Here is a 23,686-nt window from a genome sequence, read left to right as displayed (position 1 = left end):
TGAATTCTGAGCAACCCTTGTCCCAAGGCGTACAGGTGGAGCAGCAAACAGACTTAAAGCAAGACCTGGGATGTTTGCTAATGAAAACAGATTGTTTTCCCCTAAGGTTCCATTGGTGGGAATTTTCAGTCTGAACAGTGTTAACTGCTGTAGAGAGCACAACTTGCCAAGCTGTCCTGCACAAGCTCTGTTGAAATCTGATTTGGATTTAAATCTTAGGGTTCGGATGTGCTGAGTGGCGCATGAAAACAATCAATTTTGATATCTGAATGTGACACGTTCATACATATTGATGTCTACCATGTGTTAAACTTGAATCCTCTGTCAAACACACTAAAGCCCAATCCTATCCAACTTTCTAGTGTTGGTGCAGTTGTTCCAACAGTGTGTGTGTTGCATCTTGCAGGGGGGTGGTGGTCACAGAGGCCCCCTCAAGATAAGGGAACATTTATTTCCTTATTTTGGGGCTGCACTGCGGCCACATGGGTGTTGGAAATTTGAAAGGATTGGGCCCTGAGTTAAAACCTGGTTTTCTCTGTAACGGAATGAAGTGGGAACAAATATGTTTGACTTCTGGGATCTACGTAGCTTTGTTATACGATCACTGTTTTTCTTGTTAATGAACATGTAGAGTCTGTCAAACAACATAAAGGCATGCCTACCATGATATAGAGAACCCTTATGTTGCCTTTCCTGTCTCTTGGAAAGTTCTGGGTTCCCTTTTTTAAAAAAGTAAATTTTACATTGTATCTTTGCTCATGCCAAACTAAAACCACAAATTTCACAGTTCTTCACCTAAGCGGATAATGCTTTTTGCAGTGTGAAAAGCCTGTGTACTACACAACCAGAGGTTTTGGATTATTCTCTTGATTAGTATGAAAGCTTTGTTTAGTTGCAGACATATGTTTTAATTGCTATGGCAACCAATTAGTATTCATTCTTACCCTGGGAATAAGACCTAGCAAGTTGAAACAGTTTAAATCAGTGATTTAAAATGGACTTTTTTTCCTTGGCAATTAAAATTGCCTAAATTTTAAATTAGTCTGATCTGCACCTAAATAAAACAGTCCTTTGTTTCAATATGCACATCTGTTTTCTTTTAAAGCTCCCATTTAGGAAGTAAAGCAGGTATCTTGCAAGACAGGAATCTTGTTCTGATTAAGTATTCCCAATTAAAGGTGCTTTTGACTTCATGCAGCTTTTTGCAGCTCTGATTCTGAGTTGTAAACGTGTTTTGAAAATAACCCCTGTATTTGGTATCTAGGAGGAATGGAAAAGAAGAGGAGCTCATCTCTGAACAGAATGAGTAGTAAACATCATACTTCTCCCGAATTAGAAAATGTGCAAAAAGAAGAAAAAGCAGGTGGATAACTGTTTGTGCAGGTTGTTCCCACCAGTGCCCTCAAGTAATCTTCAGGAAAAGATAGTACACTAGGCCCCTTTTAACATCGGGGGGGGGGAAATGCATGGATTTGTTAGTTAAAACATATACTTGCATCTCGCTGTAGGTCGTGCCTTGTTATCCACTGATTTGACTTACCACTGATACCAGGATCCACGTTTACATGCCTTGTAACAAGGAAAAAAGTGCTGAAATCTAATTTCTTTCCTTCATGCTGTTAAACCACACTGGTTGCAAGCTTCTTGGATTTAAAGATAGCTTTACATACCCACCTCTGGGTTTCTTGTTCCTGCATTGTCACCGCAGAATGCATCAGTATAGATGCCATACTGCATTCAGCCATAATTTCATTCCATTAGATTCCATTGTTTACCCCATCTAGTGGCTGAATGTAGTATAGCTTCTGTAGCAATTCATTCTGGGGTGAGAGTGGAGGAGCGAGAAACCTGAAAGTGGGTCTTTAAAGCTATTTTTCCACTGATTTGGTATCCGCTGATTTTTTTTTAACAACTGAGGGTTCCAGAATGGAGTCCCAGTGGACAATGAGGACTCCATTATCCATTTTCCATTTATCCATTATCCATTTATTTATTATAGATAAATCAATCTATAGTTGATTTTTGCTGGTGACAAGATTTGGGGGGGGGGATTTAGGTGGTTGGTAAAAGCCATTTCAGAGTTTATCATTCACTTCAGTATTATTTCACCCTGTTGTGTAGTAGTTTAATTCATGTATCTAAAACTTTTCTATTCTATACTCTATTCTCTATTACATTAATTACCTAGACTTGTCTCTCTTCTACTACTTAAAAGGGCAAGGCTTCACTTTTGATAACACCATGCATTTTGTGGATGAAGCTATTCTCCTGTACTATAAAGCTTTGCACTGCTTAACAGCCCCTTTACATGTTAGGTTATTCATAATGAAGTTTGCACGTTAATTGATGTGGACAAGAAAGGCTTGATTTGCAATTCGTGGTTCTTTTGGAGTGGCAGGTTTTCTCTGCCTTGTGCCTCACAACTTGCATATATTAGACTTGCATTTCCAGGAGAGAGCTGCTACAAAACTAACTTGAATCTCTGTTCCAGCTGTCATGTTCATGTTTCAGCCTCTGTTTCCGCCTCGTTCATGTTTTCTGTTCACATATCACTTGCTGTCTGTACAACAGATTAAAAAGCAAACGATGCCATTCCATCAGATTGCATTATTTTAACCTGGCTGTGTTGTTCCAGCACTCTCCTCTTATGCCAGACGGTGCGGTGGAAAATTAGTTTTGGGTGATCTAAACGTCTTGCCTGAACTTTACAGCCTCATGTGGGCCACTTTGAGCTCCTCTGAGGAAGGGTGGGACACACACATGGCAAAGTCTATGAATGTGTGTCTGGCATAAGCAGGAGCATGTGCATTGCAAATGGTGTGAGCTTGTACTATGACCTTCCTGGTTCCCTGATGTTCTTTCCTTGTGAAGACATTGTGACTGACTCTAGTTCCTTTTCTCCCCCTCCCATCTTTCCTTTATGCTTCTTGCTTCATTATCAAACTTCATGTTGAATCCTCTTTGGTTTGTTCTCATCATTCAGCTCGTCGTTCCCAGTTCATCCCTCTGGATAGCAACGTGGTCAGTCGCCTGCTCGCCCCCACCCAAGCCTCCCTAGCTAGGAGTAAAAGTGCTGCCACACTATCGACTGATGGCAAAGATCCCTCAGGTAACAGGCATGCAGTAGAAGTCCAGATATCTCCAGTATTTCCTTTTCCAGGTAGAACTGGAGCACTAAGCAAAGTTCTAGTATAGGCAGGATAGTGGACTTTTTAGTACTGACATGAGTAACCAAATCAACTCTCAGTGTTGCAAGATCTGCTCCAGTTTGTCCAACAAGGATTTAGAAGCTGATGCAAAGCAAAGGTTTGGCTCTACACATAACAGCTCTACACATAACAGTCTGGTTCCAAGACTCCTTGCATCACCGAATTGATTGAGCTGGGTAACCCTAGTTCCATTATTAGCAGTCGCATTTAGCAGGCCATTGTCAGGATATTGCAGGTATTTTGTTGCAGTTATCCAGGGTGCTAAATCCTCTCTGGAACACCTTGTCTAGGGAGATCACTTGTTGAACCATGCTGTCACAGATTTCTGAATGTGTGCCATTTCTGGATGAGATACTGTACATGCAGCTTGCTGTATGTATATGGCGCTACAGAACTTTCTGCTTTCATTGAATTGTCTTTGAGGAGCTTAGGATTTCCTTATCTCAGTTTGCCTGCCACACCTACCTCTCATTATTTTATTTTCTACAAAGTCTTACAAGTCAATTGGGCAGCAACAGCAATTCTTCATTGCTTAATCACAGTGCATGGTGGCATGTTTGCACAGTGGCCTTCTGGTCATCTGAATCCTCTCGGAGTGAAACTGAAGTATTATTTCAGAGACCTTTTCAGTACTAAGCACTAGGCAGTACATTAAAGACAGACTCAGGCTCACAGTCCTTGGAGCTCATCACACAACATGTTTTCTCATATGAGAGTGTAAAAATAAACCTGCTTTTACTAAAGTATGGTAGTTGTTGAATTAGGGTGCAATCCTAACCCCTTATGTCAGTGCTTTCCAGCCAATGGGACATGTGCTGCATCCTGCAGTTGGGTGGCACGCATGAAGGCCTCCTCAAAGTAAGGGAATGTTTGTTCCCTTACCTCAGAGCTGCATTGTCCTTTTGTCAGTGCTGGAAAGCACTGACATAAGGGATTAGGATTGCGCCCTTAGTTATATAGGGTCCTGCACAAATGTAGCCTTTTTTGCAGCTAGCTTAGAATAAAAAATGACCTTTGACCAAGTTAGGAGTCAAGTCCTTATGTTGCCACTTGAGCTTAGGTTGTGTGGGTGAACAGTTTCCTGGGAACCTTGCACGCCTGCTTCTTTCACGCACGCACACACTCTTCATTCTTGTGATGGTACTTTTGTGAAGTGTGGTACAGATGGTGGCAGAGGTGGTGTTGTCTGTCTCCACAGTCTCCTGTACTGTAAACTTCCTGTGGTGGTTCTTGGTACGGCTCCTAACAAACACTGTCTTTTCTTTCCTCCTCTCTCTGTCTCCTCCCCCCTGCCTTACGCCCTTCTCTTCCCTTTTCCAACGTTGTGTCTTTGGTGGTTCTGTTTGTCTTGTCAAATTCCTAACTTTATAGAATCTCCCCTCTGTCCTCGTTCAGCTTCCAGCAACACTGTCAATTCCCCACTCCACGTTCCCAAGCTGCCCGTGCGCAGCCGCAGCATCGACAGGCTGAAGGCGGCCGGCTCTTCGTCAGAGAATGTTTCTCAGGAATTGGCACAGGTGGGTCAGCCTCCTCCTGTGTCCTGAAAGGGTAAAATCCCATTAAGTCCTGATGGTTCTAGAGCAGCCAGACCTCTCGGTCCTGATAGGTCTGCAAGGGGCAGTCCTCCCTTCTTCCACAAATGGGCAGCAACTGTTACCCTGCACATGCCCAATCTTGTCTGATCTTGGAAGCTAAGCAGGGTCAGGCCTGGTTAGTACTTGGATGGGAGACCGCCTGGGAATACTGGGTGCTGTATACTTATACCATGATCTCGGAAGCTAAGCAGGGTCAGGCCTGGTTAGTACTTGGATGGGAGACCGTCTGGGAATACTGGGTGCTGTATACTTATACCATGATCTCGGAAGCTAAGCAGGGTCAGGCCTGGTTAGTACTTGGATGGGAGACCGTCTGGGAATACTGGGTGCTGTATACTTATACCATGATCTCGGAAGCTAAGCAGGGTCAGGCCTGGTTTGTACTTGGATGGGAGACCACCTGGGAATACCGGGTGCTGTAGGCTTATACCATGATCTGGGAAGCTAAGCAGGGTCAGGCCTGGTTAGTACTTGTACAGGAGACCGCCTGGGAATACCGGGTGCTGTAGGCTTATACCATAGTCTTTCAAGACTGAAGGTTGCCACCCACCCATCCATCCTGGGCTTAAGGATGGTTTGAAATATTTTCATTAAAGCAGCAAGCATGTTCCCAACCTCTGTTTTATCTATTAGGCTGTGTCCTAGGAAAGCTAGGCTATAGTCCCATAGACCGGCTGTTCCCAGCCTGTGGGTCTGGGACCCACCAGAGGGCCATGACCCAATTTCTTTTTTTTTTCTTGGTTTGTGAAACTAACAGGGCAGGTTAGGCTCTGTGCATCAAGGGTAAAACAAGCTGCTACTTGGAAGGGGGAGCACTGCTGCTCAGTCACCATTGTAGCCACACCTCATGGCATTTATAAATCAGACAACAGCATCTAGGGACTATAAAAAGTTTGGGGACCACTGCTTTATACATACTTACCTGGGCGTGAGCCCCAGTGGGACTTGCTTCTGAGTAGACATGCCTAAGATTGTGTTGTTGGTCGTGTTTGATCACCATTGAAGTGAGCAGGTGGCTCTGCCTTCTTTCCATCTGTTCTTCTGCTTGTGTCTATCTCAGTGGTTCTTGAACTTCTTGGGAGCTTTACTCCCAGGGTAAGTCTTTGTGGGGGAGGGGGCGGGGCAGCGACACGATCCCTAGAATCGCATCACTAACGGGTGGAAGGGGGTGCTTTTACTTCCTGATGTGTGCAGGACGTTGCAGGAGTGGGGAGCTCCGCACAGCCCTCTACACGGCTCCCCAGGTCTTAGAACATTGGAAAAATGTGAGCGCAAAGCACTTCCTCTTTGTGTTCCTAACGAGGAAGTGCTTTGCACTCACATTTTTCCAACGTTCTGAGACATACTGTACAGGGCTCCCTACTTCTCCTACAACATCCTGCACACATCAGTAGGTGAAAGCACCCCCCTTCCACTCCTGTTAATGAAGCAATCCTAGGGATCGTGTCGCTGCCCTTGCCTCGTTCCCTACCCCTTAAAGGGACCAGTGGAGCTTTACACGAGCTGGTGGGTCGTGACCCACCAGTTTGAGAACCACTGGTCTGTCTAAAGCAGGAGCCTCTTCTCTCATTCTTTGTAAGATGCTATGTACAGGTCTCCCCCTGTATTCTTGGGGGATCTATTCCAACCCCCCCCCCCCCCACAGGTATAGAAACCAGAAATAAAAGGGGTCACTATGAGTACAATGCTCCCCCCACCCATTTTGTTTTGTTTCTTCTTTAACAATCAGGCATGTTTCTTGCTTTTACACATGCTATAAGAGCAAAGTGACATGCTAGGGGAACACAGTCAGGATGTTGAATAGGAAGCAGGAATGGTCCTGTTAATGTTCTGCGTCCCCCTAGCCTGTAGCCCCCTAATGTGCAGTCGCTTTGCTCCTATAGCATCTGTAAAAGCAAGAAACATGCCTGATTGTTGAAGGAGAAAATGGAAAGTAATGGTTGTGGGGGGCTGTGATGAGCCACGAACATCAGATCCCACAGATACAGGGGTAGGTGCCTGTACACCGATGGAGCTATATAAACTAATAAACAAATAACAAAGTTGGTTATGACTAACTTAAAATTAACTTTGAGATACAACTCTTGATGTTTTGCTTTACTGATACCGGTTCAAGTTGAAGAGCTGGCATACTACCTAAAAGTTGGAAAATGAAGAACAATGTGTCTTCTGGATTGTCTTAAACTGCAATTGCTTTGTCATTTGCAGAATGTGAATTTGTATCCCTGTAAGCATTTGAGACTTTAACCTGACAGATCTTACAATCCAACTCCATTGTGTTGGAAAGCCAGATAGAGACTTTGGCTGGAGCTTCCTCTTAATTTACTGTATCTCATAACGCTGAAGCATCTTAATCTGTCCTGTGTTCCAGAGCAGAATGTGGTTTTCAGAGGATATTGCATTTTGCCTTGGTCACTGTAACCATCTATTTCCTTTGCTGGCATCCTGCCTGTGTGTGTTAGAAAGTGCTGACTTGCCAACGTGTGTCTCATCTTTTCCCCAGAAATCTGAAGCAGCAAAGCAGTCCCCATCTTCTTCTGGGAGGCGTGCTCCATCGCCATCATTTTGTGGTCCCAGACGATCTCTCTCACCTGCAAATGCGGGTAAACGCCCTCCATCTCCAGCTGCAACAAGGTTTCTATCTAGTTGACCCCTTCTCTCCTTCAAATCTTAAATCAGAAGGAAATCAATATTCTTTTGCATAGGGCAACTGCAGTTGAATGATGTTGAAGGCCTTTGAAGGATCTTTGAGTAATACGAGGATGCATAGATATACTTTCTCATATTACCCAAATATAAACATGATACAGTGTTAAACATCCCTGAGTTCTGGACCAGAGTAGACTATGAAATCAAAACGCTGTCTAGTTCTGGGAGGTGGGCTCTTCCCTGTTTGAAAGTAGCAAACACTTGCCCAGAGCAAGAGTGTGTAAAACAAACGGTCCACATTAGTTGGCCGATCCATGCTTCAGCCCTATAGCGTGGTCCTGACAGAACACCCCTTTCTCGGCAGACAAAGGCCTCCTCCACCTTCACCAAATGTCTTAAGGCAACGGCCACCATCCCCTGTAACAGCCTCCAAACCAGCACCGATCCAGCGCCCGTCTCTCACTCCAAGTGTCATCGGCATCACCAAAAGAAAAATGGATGTGGAGTGCAAACCAAAGGAGAAGGCAGATGAAACCGGAGGACAAGATCCTGGGCTTGTCTCACAAACCTCAGAGAGAGAGAACACTGCAGCTGCTTCCAAGACCAAAGAAGGTAAGAGAGAACTCACAGCTATGGTGACCAGTTTGTTTGTTGCACCACTTGCCTTTCTCTGTCTTGTTTTGAGCTGAAACCTGTTTCTGAATGGAGAGCATGTGATAGGCAGCCCCCAAAGCTTTCCTCTTGTCCAGAGTAGTTTAAACAACAACAACAACAACAACAACAATAATAATAATACAGGTATTTATATACCGCCTTTCTTGGTCTTTATTCAAGACTTTATTCAAGGCGGTTTACATAGGCAGGCTATTTAAATCCCCGTAGGGATTTTTACAATTGAAAGAAGGTTCTATCTTTCAAGAACCACAACCTTCAGATGTTTCTTTTGGATCTGGTTTCACATTCTGGCCTCCATCCTCCCACGTGCAGAGCAGATGGAATAACTTGGCTCAGCTTGTCAGCTGCTTCAAGGTCACACAGTGCCAATGGCCTCGAACTGGCGACTTTCAGATGTTATCTTCAGGCAAATGGAGGCTCTACCCTCTAGACCAGACCTCCTGCCATCCAATGGATGGTGAATTCCACCCAAGTGGCTATTGAATTTTAGAGGCTCTGGAGACTATCCCTGCTAGTGGCATTTAGGCTTTGGGAGATGTTGTAGAGTCAAAGTGCTTAAACATCCAGTATTAAAAATACTGTTAAGCTTGCGTGTGTCTTATTAGTAAATGTCAGCTCCAGTCTATTGCCAAAAATTGATGCAATTTCTTAATCGCTTTTGTGTAAGAAGAGTAACAAATGATGCATATTGTTGCTCTGCTTCCAACAAAATGAATGATCAAAGCACAAATCTATTCTGACCATAATGGCTTGCCTTAGCATGTATTGTGCTAGTGGTTGATGGCTTCATGACCGTCATGAAAGAGGAGGGTGACTTCCAGCGATCACCTGCTAATCAGGGCAGTGATGCCTAGTGCCAAGCACTCGCTCTTTTCCTGTCCTCCACTCTTCCAATCAGTTTAACCTGCAGCTTGGTGGGACAAGACTTGGTAGATCTAGTCCACTGCTACCAGCCCAAGAGATCTGGTTCCCACAGGGGTTCCTTGGGTAAAACCTCTCCCTAGGAATGCTGTGCAGGGTTGTTAAGATGCTCATACTCTGCCAGGAATAGCTGCAGAGCAGGGAGGCTGTCAAATCCACTGATGCCAGGTTTTAAGCAAAAAGGCTTTATTTACAGGTGAGGAAAAACGCAATTTAAACAGGCTTGAGTTCTTACAAATAAATGTCTCCTGAGTAGTGTAGGCCCTGCCGGTCTAGGCCAAGAGACTGGATCCTACTCAGCCTAGCCTGAACTGAGGGACAAGAGCTCTCAACTTCTGAATGGGAAGGACAAACAAACCTAAAACAAAACCTAATGCATCTAGTTTCTTTTTGTTCCCTTCTCTACTTCCCTAGGGCTCTCCCCAGCAACTTTAAGCTCTCCCTGACTTGCCGATTCTCAAGCATGTAGCAGCAGAGAGAGAGAGAGAGAGAGAGAGAGAGAGAGAGTGTCTTCCTCAGGCCCAGATACCTTCTTCTGACCCCAGCTCCTCAGCCCTCCAGTTGTCTGGCTCCCCCTTTGAGTCTCAAGCCCCTCAGACACTGGAGGGAAATGGGAAGGAAAATCTTTAACAGAAATCACACCTGTTAACTCTTTCATCACAATAACTTTTCAGTTACGCCGTATCCAGGACATTTGCTGTCATGAAGTTCTTATTCTGAGAAATCTGCTTTTCCCACAGTGATAAAAGTGTTAATTAGGTAGAATCCTTAACACACTACTCCGTTTTGAACTTTGATAGAAGGAAAAATGATGGAATCAAATAGTGAACTTTGGACTTCGTCAGGCCTGCATGGTAGCTTACAAAAATGTAGCATAGTATATCTTGTACTGGATAAAGGTATTCAAAGGTGTAGCTTAACCAGGAAGAGAGTGAGTTCACGGTGTTGTGAGTCACAGGTGTATGTGAGTTGTTGTGCTGTTATGACTAGACTCTTGGTCAAGAGCAGGGGGGAACTGGGCCTTGCCTGACTGGGGCAAATTGACATTGCTAAAGAACAGAATAACAATATGTATTGCAGGGTTGGTGTGAAAGATGAAGAAGTTACGGTGTGGTCCTAAAGTCCTTTGGGCAATAAAAAATATTATCAATGTTTCCAGTAACTATGAAGAATGACTGGTCAGTTTTAATCTTCAGATTGTTAACTTCTAAAACTAATTTTCTAACTTTGCATTATGTAGTTGGTATAGATTTTCAGAACAATCAACCAACAAATCTGCACTGCGGGAAGCTTGTTTTCCATACCTAATATCTGTGGAACTGTGTGCCATTTGATATTTCTGTAGAAATAAAGGGTTGTGGTTTTCTTTACATGGAGAGAAAAAATCAACTTTTCAGATTATCATAGGCTTGGTAACGGAATTACACGAGTTCCCCTGAAAAGATTGTTGCACTTGCAATTGCGCAGGGACTGAATAGTCACTTTTTGTTACCATGGTCAATAAGTTAATTCAGAACAAATGCGTCAGCCGTCTCCCCTCCTTGCTGCTGTGCACAAGTGGGCATGTCCTCCACCCCTCCAAGCAGGATGAACACCCTCTGTCATCTCCTGAAAAGAGAAATTTCGGAGGAGATGTCCTGGGCGCTCCTCTCTCTGGAGAAGGACTTAGGGGAGGCATTAGCAGAAAAAGGCGTTTGACCAGACACCTGGTGGAAGAATCCCATTCTGCAAAGAGCCATAGGTAAGTGGGTTTTTTGGCTAGTCCGCTGTGTGTAAAATGCATATGAAGAAGCATGGCAAAAGCTTGAGGGCTCCCCTCTGCATCAGTGCTTTAGTGGAAGTTGTGTGAGTCGTCCCCGCGGTGTTTGGTTAATCGTTCGTCTGACCCCATCCCCACCCTTAGTACGTCTTGATCTCAAGTAATGCATGCTAAATGTTTAAACGTCCGCTAGCTCTAGTTTGGCAGCATGTTCTTGTGTTTATGTGCCATTGGCTTCAGTAGTACATATTTTCCTTTGCAGGATCACCGGTGCCCTTCACGGTCCTACCCAACTTGCCTTCTACCATGATGAGCCCCTCATATCATCCTTCTCCACCGTTCTGGTCTCCAGACTTCCAGCCAGTCTCTTCTACAGTAAGAAAGATACTTTTAGGATTCAATCCACCATCTGTTGCTGGTGCTGGCTCTTCTGTCCCTTCTCACCTTGACTTGGGGGCTCACACTAGTTCCATGCACCGCGCAACTGCAAGCACTCAGAATATTGGAAACAGCCAGTCTGTGAAGAGGAGGAAGATCAGCTTTCCACCTAACATTGCAGTGGAGGCTTCAAAGCAGGGAGATGTGGTGGATGTGAGTCCATTGAGGTGCTTTGGCTTGCCGTATGGCCACCAGAGGACTGGCTCTGGCTATGTCTTTGCCTCCCACTTCCCTCAAGGTGGGAGGTTGTCACATCCCCTGTCTCCAAATGTCATGGCTGACCCTTTTGTTCTGGATAAATTGCTTCATACCTTCCAGACCATGAGATGCAGCGTTGACAACATAAGCCAGGAACTCAGAGTGCTAAATACCCATCTAGCCGATCTCTCGCACCACTTCAGCACCCTGGCACATCCTGTAACTTTCCCACAACCTGGTGGACAGTATAGTTACCCTTGAAAAGATGCACAACCCTTTAGGATCTCAGATTCATGACCTCGGTTCCACCGGATAATGCTGGATTTACTCCATTGGTACATGGCATAGCAACAGGTTTGCTCTGGAGGCAGAATTGCTTGACCTGTTGAACAGGTACTCTACGCACACTTGTATATCAACACTGCAGACAACCAGCTGTTGAGGAGGAGGAGGGCACGGCCGTTGCCAACTTCTGGAAGCACAACTTAGATTCCATGTGCAGGGAAAATGCCTGGTCTGTTACGTTAATATGTGGAAAAATACACTTGAATCTTCACCTCGCCAGACCATTTGAAGACCAGAGAATGTGTGCGCATCACCTTTTTATTTAATGTCTGTAAAATGCTTGGCAATAAAAACATCCTTACAAATATATGAAGGTGTCTTTTTTTAATTTTCGTACCAGCCTGTGGGCATGTGCCATAAGAATGACAATATCTGGCATTATAGCTCCCCTTTCCATGAACTTTCTTGTACCTTATTTCATACGAGATTCCACAAACTTGCAGTTGTAAGTCTGTGCATGAGAACCAGCCACCTTATGTACTTTGCCTTTTCTCTAGAACAGGCTTGGGCAAACCCTGGTCCAAGGGCTGGATCTGGCATTCAGTCGAATCCATCCCTCCAGTGACTGGGACACTGTGCAAATGGCTGTCTCGAGATCGGGAGGATGTGACGCTCTGGCCCGTTGCATCTATGATTCAGTGCCCCAGCGGGCATTGCAGTCGGATGTCACCATAGATGCGATGGGCTAGAGCAGGGGTCTCCAAACTTTTTGGCCAGATATCTGGTGTGGTGTTGAGGGCCGAAAAAAAAATTTAAATATAAAATTTAAATAAATTAGAGATGGAACTTAGATCAGTGAATAAGTGAATGAATGGGCTCATTCATTTAACCTCTCTAAGCCCTTGGAACACCCTATAGACACAATCGGAGCGCAGTTCTGGTCATATTCAGTTGAGTGGGCCAGAGACTCAGGGGACAAGAGGTTGGCCGTGGGCCAGAAAGAGGCTTGCTGCAGGCCACATCTGGCCCCCAGGCCGGGGTTTGGAGACCCCTGGGCTAGAGCATCCCATCATCTCGATCTTGGGACAGGCAGTCGCACAGCACTCTGGAACAAAAAGTACAGGCCATGCCGGGGAATGCTTTCCTGGTGCACAGTGGTCAGCACTTTGCCCACCACTGCTTTAGGACAGGGGCCTTCAGTTCTCTGAAATATTCATTATGGGCACAGTGTGGCGGTGGTTAAATCTTGCCGTTCTGCCGCACAGCCCAGTGTTCATTGCACCTTGCGCTGGGCAGCTGCTTTACCCAGGAAATTGGGGTTCAGACCCTTCTGGGACGACATGCAGTGGAAGCCGCTGCCCAGCTTGAGGCTCTGCAAAAATCAAGCATGATGGATAGTGGCTGTGGGGAGGCCTTGCAAGGCTTCGCTGCCACCACGCTGCACCGGGAATGATATTCCAGTGGTTTGGATACTGACATAAGAGCATACTACTGCTCTAGGACAACTATAATTTGTCTCTCTTGTCTTTGCGGGCTCTGTACTTGTTTAAACACATTCCAGGAAAAAAATGTTAGAGTCAAGTGAACATTCTCCAACATTCTTACCTCCAATGGGTAAAAAATAGGGGAGGTAGTTGAGGGAGTTATTAAAATTCTCAAATGTCAGAAGGATCTATGGAAGAAAATATTTAAGATGTAAAAGAATTGAGGAAGATGCACACAGTTAAGATATTTCTGATTTTGCTGAGTGTTCTCAAGAGACATGTTGCATTTAGAGCTCTATGGGACAAGAGAATATCCTCTTCTGCCAAGGTTGTGAAGATTGGCACGACTGCTGGAATGAGATATTTGCACCCAGACTGCATTCCTCCTTCTGAGATTCTACCTTATTTTATTTGTTCTTGTGTGTGTGTATGCATGTCAGTTTCATGGGTTTTTTGTGTTCAAGAATGACATGTTAGATGTTTAGGCAAAGTGTTGTATGTTTCAAATTCTGCTTTTGTTTAGAGTCTGATGGTATGCAACAATTTAATTTAAATGAAGTACCAGACCATAGACTGGAGTATGCACATCAGTGCATGGTACAAATACCACTTTTTTGATACTTCATAACATGTCGGGGGGGGATACTTGGCCCCACTACCATAGTGCACCAGTGGGTAAGATGTAACCGGGCAGCAGGCTGGCCCTTCAGAAGTCTGGCATCTTTAGGGAAGGAGAGCGCAGAGCAAGGCCCTAGCCGTGGGGCAATGCTTCTGGTTATGGCTGTTGTCTCTGGTGGCAGTGGTGACCCTGGCAAAGAAGCAAAGCCCTGATAGCTGTATCACTCCCAGGCAGCAAGGATGGTAACAAACATGTTTGCTTGTGATTCAGGTATCACATTTTCAATAGTTTTAGATCTGCACACCAAATATTTTGTTTCTTGCTGGCTTACATTTCTAATAAACGTGTTTGCAGAATGGAAGGGAGCTTGGAGATCATGTAGTCCAACTTCCGTTGCCGCATTCCTAGCAGGTGGGCATCCAGGCTCTGCTTGAAAGCCTCCAATGGGGAAGGGGGTCCACAAGACATATTTCTGAGGCAACCTGCTTATAAACATGTTCTTCATTTTAGTGGTGAATGTTTAAGACTTCAAATGCACCATTAAAGCCATTTTTTTAGCTAGTCCTAGCCAAGAGCTGGACAGCTTGTGCTGTCACTTTAAAATTCAGCCACAATCTAGAGGTTGCAGCTAACTTGACTTGCATCACTTTCTCAAATGGTGGAGGCTAAATGTTGGGTGTCAACAGCATTTTTCCAGTTTTGCTTTGAAATCCACTTCCTCAAATGTGGATGGATGGAGTTAAGAATGTGCCAAATGTACTGCAATGAACAGAGAATTGAAACGCATTATTAATTTGCTGCTTGGTTCCTTTGCTTGCCATTGCATCATCAAGCTCGCCAGGAGGTCCTTCTTGTTATTGAGCACCCTGATTTTTGTACAGAATGTGTACAAAACAGGCTGTGGTGTAAGCTTGCTTTGCTCACCTAGTCACATTTAAATGCACTTTCTATACACATTGGCCCATTTTGCACATTCACTTAGTGTTAGATGACCAGGTGGATGCCGCCAGTATGTTTGCATTACACATGGTCAGTGCATTAAATGTGACACTGTGTTGGCTGAAAGTTTACACAGATCAGGGCTTTCTTCATGTTCCACATCCTGTACAACTGGGCCCAGTCACAGCATGGCGTTTTTTTTCTTGGTGTAAAAAGAAAGACACTCAACGTAACTCATGGTTTTCATCATGAATGTATTCATATGCTCCTTCTGCTGTCATCTTTGCAGATGCTAGTAGTAAAACAGTTCCAGGGACCACAACAGCGGAAGAGGCAGCAAGAATCTTAGCAGAGAAGCGCCGTCTTGCTCGTGAGCAAAGGGAGCGCGAAGACCAGGAAAGAGCTCAAAGAGAAGAGGAGGAAAGGTAAATCACTAAGGGATATATGTTTCACCATTATTTTTAATGCAGTGAACTCATCTGCAGGTCCAGCACCCGCAGATTTCACTATCTGTGGATGTGGGGGTCCCCTTTTAAAAACACTAAAGTAAAAATCAGTAAGAAAATAGCCTTTCCTACCTTTGCACTGCAAAACTGTGCCATTTGCAGGGTAGTCTTCTGTGCACCTGTAGGCCACTTCTGGGTTGTGCAATGCATTCTGGGGCGAGCCAGGGCTGGGGGTCACGTGACCCAGAAGTGGATTACAGGAACGCGGAAGAGTGCTCTGCAGCCGTGCAAGCGGCACATAGTTGTGACATGAAGTAGGAAAGCCTATTTTTGTTACTGAGTTTTGCTTTTTAAAAACCTTTTTTAAAGGGACTCCAGTTTCCACAGATATTGGTATCTATGGGGGGGGGGAATCAAATCCCCTCCAATACTGAGGGGCTACTGTATGATGAACAAGATTCGATCTGTCAGTTTTTTATTCTTAGGGTTAGAAAAGAGGAAATGGCCAAGAAAGCAGTGGAGGAGCAGACCCTGATGGAAGAGAAGCTCCGGCAGTTGGAAGAAGAGAGGAGGGTGGAAGAGGAGGAACAGCAGAGACTGGCTGAGAAGGAGAGAGTCCGAAGAGAGCAGGAAGAACAGGAGAAGCTGGCGGAGCTGCTGCAGCAGGTTTGATCTCTAGTTGTAGTAGTAGCCTAACTACGGGGGGGGGGTTAGTGATTGGCTCCCTTGAGGTCCCAGTGAAGGCTCTCTTGAGGTCTGGTTCAGCCGCCAATTTTCTCTTGGATTATTGCTTCAAAACATCTTAATATTAAACTGGGTTTGACCCTTCAATGAGTTTCAAATATGAAACTCCATTTTAATACAAAACTCAGCAAACCTGTTACAGTGGCTATATTCGGTGATAGTACTTATTGCTGCAGTGTTCGTTGAGGGACTTCTGTGTCTTGAATTTTCTGGGCACGACAGCACAGTAACACTCTAAGGGCGCAGTCCTGACCAACTTTCCAGCACTGACCTAGCTGCAATACAGCCCCAAGGTAAGGTAATTACCTTGAGGAGGGCTCCTTGACTGCCTCCCCACTACAGAATGCAGTACACGCCACATTGGCACAGCTATTTCAGTGCTGGAAAGTTGGTTAGGATTGTGCCCTAAGCCTGCAATTTTCAACCTTTTTCTCTTCCTGCACACTGACAAGGTGCTAAAATTTTCAAGGTGCACCATCATTTTTTTGACAATTGACAAGGCATGCACTGCTGCTGGTAGGGAGCTCACATCCCCAAAAGCCCTACTAATAAATTAACCTCCCCCAAACTCCTGCAGTACACCTGCAGACCTTCTGCAGCACACCAGTTGAAAATCACTGCTCTAAGCAGGTTTTTCACATGAAGGCTTGATTTCTCCATGTCCTTTCCTTCAGCTTCTGTCACAGTGGTAATTTGATGCCTGGTGGGTAGAGGGCTGAATTTTATTGCTGCTCAACAATGGGATTTACAGCCCAATCCTATTCCTGTCTACTTAGCAGTAAGTCCCATTGAGTTCTATGGGAACTACTCTCTGGTAAGCATGTATAGGTTTGCAGTCCTAGAGGCTTTAGCAAATGATTTCCCCGATAGCATTTTCTTGTTCTCTTTTCTCCAATGTTAGCGAGAAGAAGCTGAGGCCAGAGCCCAAGAAGAAGCTGAAAGGCAACGGCAGGAACGAGAGCGAATTATGCAGCAGAATATGCAAGAGAGACTGGAGAGAAGAAAGGTATCCACTTTCCATCCCAGCATGGTCTTAACCTTTCCAGAAAAGCAGCTTGGTGAACCGAGGGGATATTAATGCAGCGAAGTAATAGGGCAGGAGCTTGAGGTCTTCTTTAAAACATACAGTTTTTTTAAAATTCAGAAATACAAAAAGGGCTCTTAATTGTTTCTACATTTGCCAAAGCTCTGACAGCTTTGTATTATCGCATTCATAAGCAATATGCACACAGCCGTCCGAGATGCAACTGAGTCACAAGAAGATCAACATGTCCGTGGCCTCTACAAAAGTAGCATCTCTGTTCAGCTTGGTCCCTTGGTACCTGTTACACTTTTGAAATGCTTACAGGCACATCCCCATATCCGCAGGGACCCCTGCCCCACCCCTTTGGGTTCTGTGACACCCTTTAAAAAGGCAGAGAAAGTAAAGGAAAACCAAAAATAGCTTGGCCTAACTTTGCACAGTGAAACCACTGTATTTGGAGGGCTTGCAGGCAGCCTGCCAAGCTGCCTGCAACCTCTTCCTGGTTGTGTGAGGCTCCTCCCTTCACTCCAGTGTCACTCCCTTCACTCCAGTGTCACTCCAGAGTGTAACTCCAGAGTGTTACTTTCCCTACCTTTTTAAAGGGCATCCCTGTTATCTGCAGAACTGGGAATGCTGAATCCATGGCTACCGGGGTACGCCTATATCCTTTGTATTTGTTTTACCCCAGCATCTCTTTTCCCTACCTTCAGCATAGACATGTTTTATAACTTTGGTCCAGCAGTTTCCTTTCTGCTGTACTCTAGGTGGGACTTCTGCTTTTCTTCCAGTTGTGAACAGTCGGCAACCTGGCCACCATAAGCAAGTGATAGAATGAGCACACAGATTCAAACTAATCTAAATACCCCAGGAAGGTCCCACCGGGTTCCCTGGAATTACCCAGTACAATCCAAAATTTGGGACAACAAGGAAGGCAGGGGGGTGACATTTTACATCTAATGAAAACTTTTTGGCATTTTTGCTTCTTTTATTATATTTTTATCCCACGTTCCTTTTCAAATGTTGAGTCAGCTTATTCAGCCTCGTCATAACAACTGTTACACCACACTGGTTCTCAGGCGTCTGCAAACAAGGAAGTGGGGAAAGGACCAGAACTAAGTCACTAATCTAAGTCACTGCTGTCATTCAAACAGAGAATTGAAGAAATTATGAAGAGAACTCGGAAGGCTGAACAGAACGAGGCTAAGGTAAGGATCCGAGGCAGCATTGGCTGCATCTACTTTCCATTGCTGCTGAAAGGGCTTTTGTGGGCATCTGACCTTTTACATAAATAAATGCAGTCGGGGGGATGTCTTCCTCTGGGAGGCCAAAGGCTTTTGCCGTGGTCTGAGACAGGAGGCCATTTTGTACAACTGATGTTACAACTTCTGTAAGGAGAGGTGTACTTTTCAGGGTGCTTTTGTGTCACCTGCGCTAATAAATGGGTAATAAACAAGAAAAGTTGGGGTGCTTCAGATGTGACGTGGCACCTACCCTCATGCGCTCTTTTTACCAAGAGAGATGCTCAGGCTTTGATACTCTTGGCCTGCTTCTGAGCTGGGGCACTTCTGACCTCTCCCAGGGCTCAGCAGGTGCAAACTAGACATAAGACTCTGCTAGTGTCCTTGACTCACTTAAAGTTTACTGACCCCTTGCAAGTCACTCCAGCTTTCTTTCCATATAGAATGAGGACAAGCCAGATGAGGAGGATGAAGATGAGGATGAACTGCTGGGCCTTGAAAAGCAAGATGAACCTGGTAAGAGGAAGTCCGTGCAGTCTTTATCTAGAGATTCACAGGTGGCATTGGGATTAGGAAGGTCAAAAACGATCATTATCAGTCAAATACCAAATGAGCAGAAGTAAGCCTGTTGCCTCTGTGCCATCTGCTGAAATAGCTTGTACAAGCTGCCCACAAGGTCTCAGATGATGGGTGGCATTTTGAATATAACTGGCAGTGCCTCCTTTGGCCATATTCAGTGCCCCAGATTTCAGCTCCTAACTAATGCTTGATTTTTCAGAAAAGACAAGCTACATTGATTCCTCCCTGGAAGGCGGTACGGAGGTGGTCCACAGCTTGGCTTTGTATCAGGAAGAGTCAAAAATGGATCCCAGTGACATCTTCATAAATGGTGGCAAGCAAGAGGAGGTTGACCAAAGAAACGAGGGGAAATCTGTATGTTTTACTCAGACAATAGATGCCAGGTAAGCTTGGGGTCCATCAGATGCATAAGGAAAGCTGCACTGGATCAGACCAGTCTAGCCTCCTGCTTCCGCAGTGGTCAGCCAGATGTGTCCAGGAAGACCAAAAGGAAGAGGTTATGGTCGTAATGACACTCGCCTCTTGTTGCTCCCACTTGATGTCCGGAGATACAGTCACTGACCCTGTAGGTTCAAATCGGCTGTCGTAGCTGGTAGCTGTTGATAGACTAATCCCCCATTAATTTATCTAATCTCCCACATTGCCTCTTGTCACATTGAATTCTATATGTTAAGCTGGTACATTTCTGTGCCAAGTTCCCTGAACTGCAGTGGACCCTTGGTATCTGTGGGGATCCATTCCAAGACCCCCTACGGATTCCAAATTCTATTCCCTCCTCCCCACTGGAGGGAGGCCCCCAGCAAATCAGAAGTGCCTTGCAGTCAAGCCCGGGAGAAGTTTTGAGGTGCATAAGCCACTTCCTCGAGAAGGTCCTCTGAAGCCCTCCAGCCACAAGTCTGGCACCTGCAGATATTCAAATCCATAGATAAGGAGGGCCTCCGTATAGGAAGAAGCGTCAGACCAGTGTCTGCCTTGGATGTAGCCAGCGCTACCCCATCGTGGACCAAGCTCTGCTCAAAGTGAGGTGTTGCGATTTGGACCTTATGCCCCATACTGCTGCTCTTGGCTTTTCCGTTACAGAAGCTTAGCTGAACAGCTCTTGACTAGAAAACAGCATTTCTTCTGGGATGTAGTTATTTTGTCTTGTACTGAACTGGTCCAAGTGGGTGACTGACATCACTGATTTGCAAGTGTTCAGAAGCTCTGTAATTATTCTGAAGTAGTTAATTTACTTAACACATTTCAATCCTGCCTTCCCCCTCCCCCCCCCCCGAGAATGTAACTTGGATGTAGGAACTTCACAGAAGTCTTCTACTTACAAAGACAGAAGTCTACAGTCTTGCAAGGGAGCAACTCTATATGGTGTGTTGGCTGATAGAACTGGCGATAATTGAGTCCCTGCCCTCAGTGCTGTCTTTTCCCCCTAAACAGAATTTTTCAAAACCAAGATAACTAGAGTAAGCAGATCTGTCTCTCTGACCACCTCAGTTCAGAAAGTTTTATAAATAGGTTCAAAACCTGTTTTTCTGCCCCACTCTCTTTCCAGCCCTGTGGCAAAAGAAACTGTTATCGAGAACTCTGAAATCTTGCATGTCAATGAAGCCGATCGCCCGATTGGGTTTATATCTAGTCTGAACGGAAAATCCACCGCATGGAGTTTTGAGGAAATCATTGATCTTGGTGTACATCCCAAGACAACCAGGCTCAGTTCAGAAAGCCTCGCTGCTGAGAGATCCACCCAGAACTTGAAAGATGTTGCTGCAGTACCCATGAGTCCCAAGCTGACTTTTGAGGAGGAGAGCACTGTGAACAACTTGATCCAGCCGATCGAGACGGCATCAGGTAATGCATGTTGATCTTTATGTCTCTGTCGTGTCAGTTTTATTTTGGCGGCACTGCTGTGCCAAGCAAACCATATCTTCTCTCAGTTTAAACTTGGCATTGAATAACAGCTCCCAGATCATGGGCAGAGGGCACACTATGCAGCAGCTTTGCTAAAGCTCAGCAGGACTGAATCTGGCCAGGAAACTTCCAGGGACCTTCATGTGTCGCATCTTGAGTTCCATCACAGAAAGATGGCACAGAAATGTCATAAAGTCAAGTTGTGTCTTCAGAGAATTTGAAATTTGGGAGAGTGAGAAGAGTGACACCTGCAGCCCAAGGTAGGAAGGAAATTGATGTAGTTAAAGGTAGCCGTGCTTGTTCCTGCTACAGCCCAGAAGCAAGATGTGGTTTGTCTGTGCATTCTCCTTCTTTCCTGCACACTCCAACTCTTTTCAGCAAATAACCCCTTTTCTAGGAGAGCACCTGCTGAGAGTCTTCCCTGTCCACAGTTTTGGTGTGTATGCAAGAGTATACTAAAGGCTGCTTCAAACATGGTGTGTCTCTGATACACATTCCTCTTGGTACATAAAGTGAAATAGACTTGTGTGCAGTTGTGACATGCGGAGGCTTGCAAGTGACTTTCCAGCATGGGGGCAGTGGGGGGGGATAATTATACCCCAAAAGTACCTGCCCAACTGGTGCTGATCCCTGACAGCTTAATGTAGAGTTTTTACACTGCTTGGCGCGTGGACACTAAAAACACCTCTCTCTCTTTTGAAACAGAACTGTGAACACTAGGACTCTGGAAAGCTCCTGCCCGCACTTCAGGAATTCCAGGTTTTGTCAAGTTATGAAGGCCTTGTTTGAAAAAGCTGCTTGTGAACTGTTGTCCGCCTCCAAGTTATGTGCAAAAAAGAAAAGTCTACCCCGCCTAACTTTGCACCTTGAAACCCTTTCAAGGAGAGACTCTTGCCATTGTTGCTTTCCCAGGTTCCTTGAGTGGATCTGTCTAACAAGGTTTCCTTTTAAAACGTCACTTTGTTCTCCTTTTGATGAAATTTCCACTAATTGGCTTTCGGGCCCTTAATTTTCCTGTTGGCCTCAGGTGGCTTGTACTGGAGACTTATGAACTTATTGTTGCACACATAGCAGAGTAAGCAAAATAAAACCAATATATCTAATGTGTATTAAATCCAAACCCATTTTTGCCATGTGTTACTAGCATTAGCCTTGCACGCTAGTTAACAGGAGGCAGTGTTGAAAGGGCGCTGAATTTATTGGGCCAGGCTGAGGCAGATCTCCCTCTGTGTCAAAGAACAGCTTTGTCTGTTTCTCATCTAGAAAACTGGATAGGTTCAAGATAGTCTCACGCCCAGCACTTGAAAACAAGTGCTCACTCCTTGCAGGCAGTGAGCTGAAGAACCCATTAAGCCATAAAGGCCAGCTGCCCTGCACAGCTCTAGCTGGGGGCCAGACTTGCACAAGCCCCCCTCCAGCACTTATCCTGTGACTCTGTTGCAGCCCGTGGCCCGTGTCGTAAGGAGTGAAAATGCTGTTTTGACATACACAATATGCACGAACATTGCACAGTGTAAAGAAATGGAGCAAAGTTTGTGAAAACAGCCACCACAAGTTCTGGAGGGTGCCCAGGATGCTGTCTGGATGAGTGGGTCTCCCTCCCTTATTTCCCTTAACCATTCCTCAAGTCCTATAAGCCTTTCCGAGGGTGGCCTTTAGTTGCGTGTCATCCGTGATAATGTTTTATTAGGTGATACGTCTTTGCTGTTTTTAAGCCAGTGCACGTGTTCAGAAAATGAGAAGCCTGCTGGGTTGATCTTGCACGTGGTCCACCAGGCCTTGCTGCTGTGCAGCTTTGTTCATTTTGCCTGGGCCTGTGTGGGCTGCTGTGCAAACCCCAGTGAAACCAGGAGCAGCACCTCGCAGATCCTCCCATTGTGCAGTTGTCATCAGTTGTGTTTAAAACCATCTTTTAATTACATGTATTTAAGTTGATCTTCACACATGTAAGTATTTTTTGTGTGTGTACATATAAAACCAGTATTAGACCCTTGAAGTTGTGTGTTTGTTTTCTTGTCCATGTTAATTATTCTACATGATGTTTGTCTGCTAGCTTTCTCTTGCTGCTTGCCTTGGCCCTCAAGGCTGCTGTCTGTGTTTAAGCTACTTATTTACCCCCCTGACTCTCCAGCATGAAGGAATGAACTCAGTGGCTGCTTTTGCAAGTACTTAAGAGGGAGAGAGCTGTCATATGCCCATGACTCTGGCTAAATAGCTAGGTGTCCCTTAAAAAAGAAAACTGCATTCTCCCAATGACTGCTTTTACCCTTTCCAACCACTTCTGGTCCACACCTGGCAACTCCTCCCCATTGTGCTCTCCTCCCCCCCTCCCCCCGTGCAAATGTTCTTGCCAGAACCATTATTTTTATACCCTGGATGAATTAGTAAGAAGCTCCTTCCCTTGTTCTCCTTCTCCCGACCCCCTTGCTGTTTCCAAATATTGTAGAACTGTTAGAGATTTAGAGCAGTGCCTTAGGTTCACCAAACAAACAAAATGTATTTTTGTATGATCGCTCTCATTCTGGCAGAGACAATCATTCTAACAAGCAGGATGATGCTGATATTTTTTTTCTGTGCAAACTTTGGCCTGTTGGATGCTTTGTTACAGCTGTATGTAAATATATATGCACTGTTAAATAAATTTTGCAATTGAAAGGTACCTGGTTGTGGTGGGTTATTGAGAGATCCCACAACTGTTTGCCCACTTAAAAAAAGAAAGTAGCTAGTAAGGAAATTGATGCCACTTCCTGAGAGAAATGCAGGTAGATGAGGAAGCCCATGATAGTCATGTACCCTACTTTCTGGTGTTCAGCTGGAGCTAAATAGTACCACTGTTTTTATATTCAGGTGTCTGTTTAAGGAAAAGACAAAGAATACATAGTAAATGATGTGCAAGTCTTTCTGGTTGTTGCTGAAGATGTATTGTGAGTCTGAAATGGTTTAGCAATGTGTACGTGACTGTATTCCTCCTTCGCATGAACA

At 45.0% G+C, this 23,686-nt stretch overlaps 1 protein-coding gene and 1 pseudogene across 6 annotated transcripts in view; both read left to right on the top strand.

Moving 5' to 3' along the window:
• MAP7D3 (MAP7 domain containing 3) overlaps positions 1-22,700 on the top strand; it is a 46,657-nt gene extending 23,957 nt beyond the window's left edge. The window contains exons 8-20 of one of the 6 annotated variants that reach the window (XM_066640058.1): positions 1,265-1,363; positions 2,984-3,109; positions 4,581-4,726; positions 7,308-7,438; positions 7,818-8,065; positions 15,061-15,196; positions 15,703-15,883; positions 16,863-16,967; positions 18,137-18,190; positions 18,667-18,739; positions 19,002-19,185; positions 20,349-20,644; positions 21,410-22,700. In XM_066640058.1, coding sequence (XP_066496155.1) covers positions 1,265-1,363; positions 2,984-3,109; positions 4,581-4,726; positions 7,308-7,438; positions 7,818-8,065; positions 15,061-15,196; positions 15,703-15,883; positions 16,863-16,967; positions 18,137-18,190; positions 18,667-18,739; positions 19,002-19,185; positions 20,349-20,644; positions 21,410-21,417 — 1,787 coding nt within the window. In that variant the 3' untranslated portion in view covers positions 21,418-22,700. The other 5 variants (XM_066640056.1, XM_066640055.1, XM_066640059.1 and 2 more) reach the window with 5 other exon arrangements.
• LOC136663460 (5S ribosomal RNA) lies at positions 4,849-4,968 on the top strand (annotated as a pseudogene).
• Positions 22,701-23,686: the final 986 nt, after the last annotated feature.

The sequence above is a fragment of the Tiliqua scincoides genome, chromosome 12 (assembly GCF_035046505.1).
Source record: "Tiliqua scincoides isolate rTilSci1 chromosome 12, rTilSci1.hap2, whole genome shotgun sequence".
NCBI lineage: Eukaryota > Metazoa > Chordata > Lepidosauria > Squamata > Scincidae > Tiliqua > Tiliqua scincoides.
Note: the sequence above shows the minus strand (reverse complement) of the source record. Positions and strands in the feature narration are given on the sequence as shown.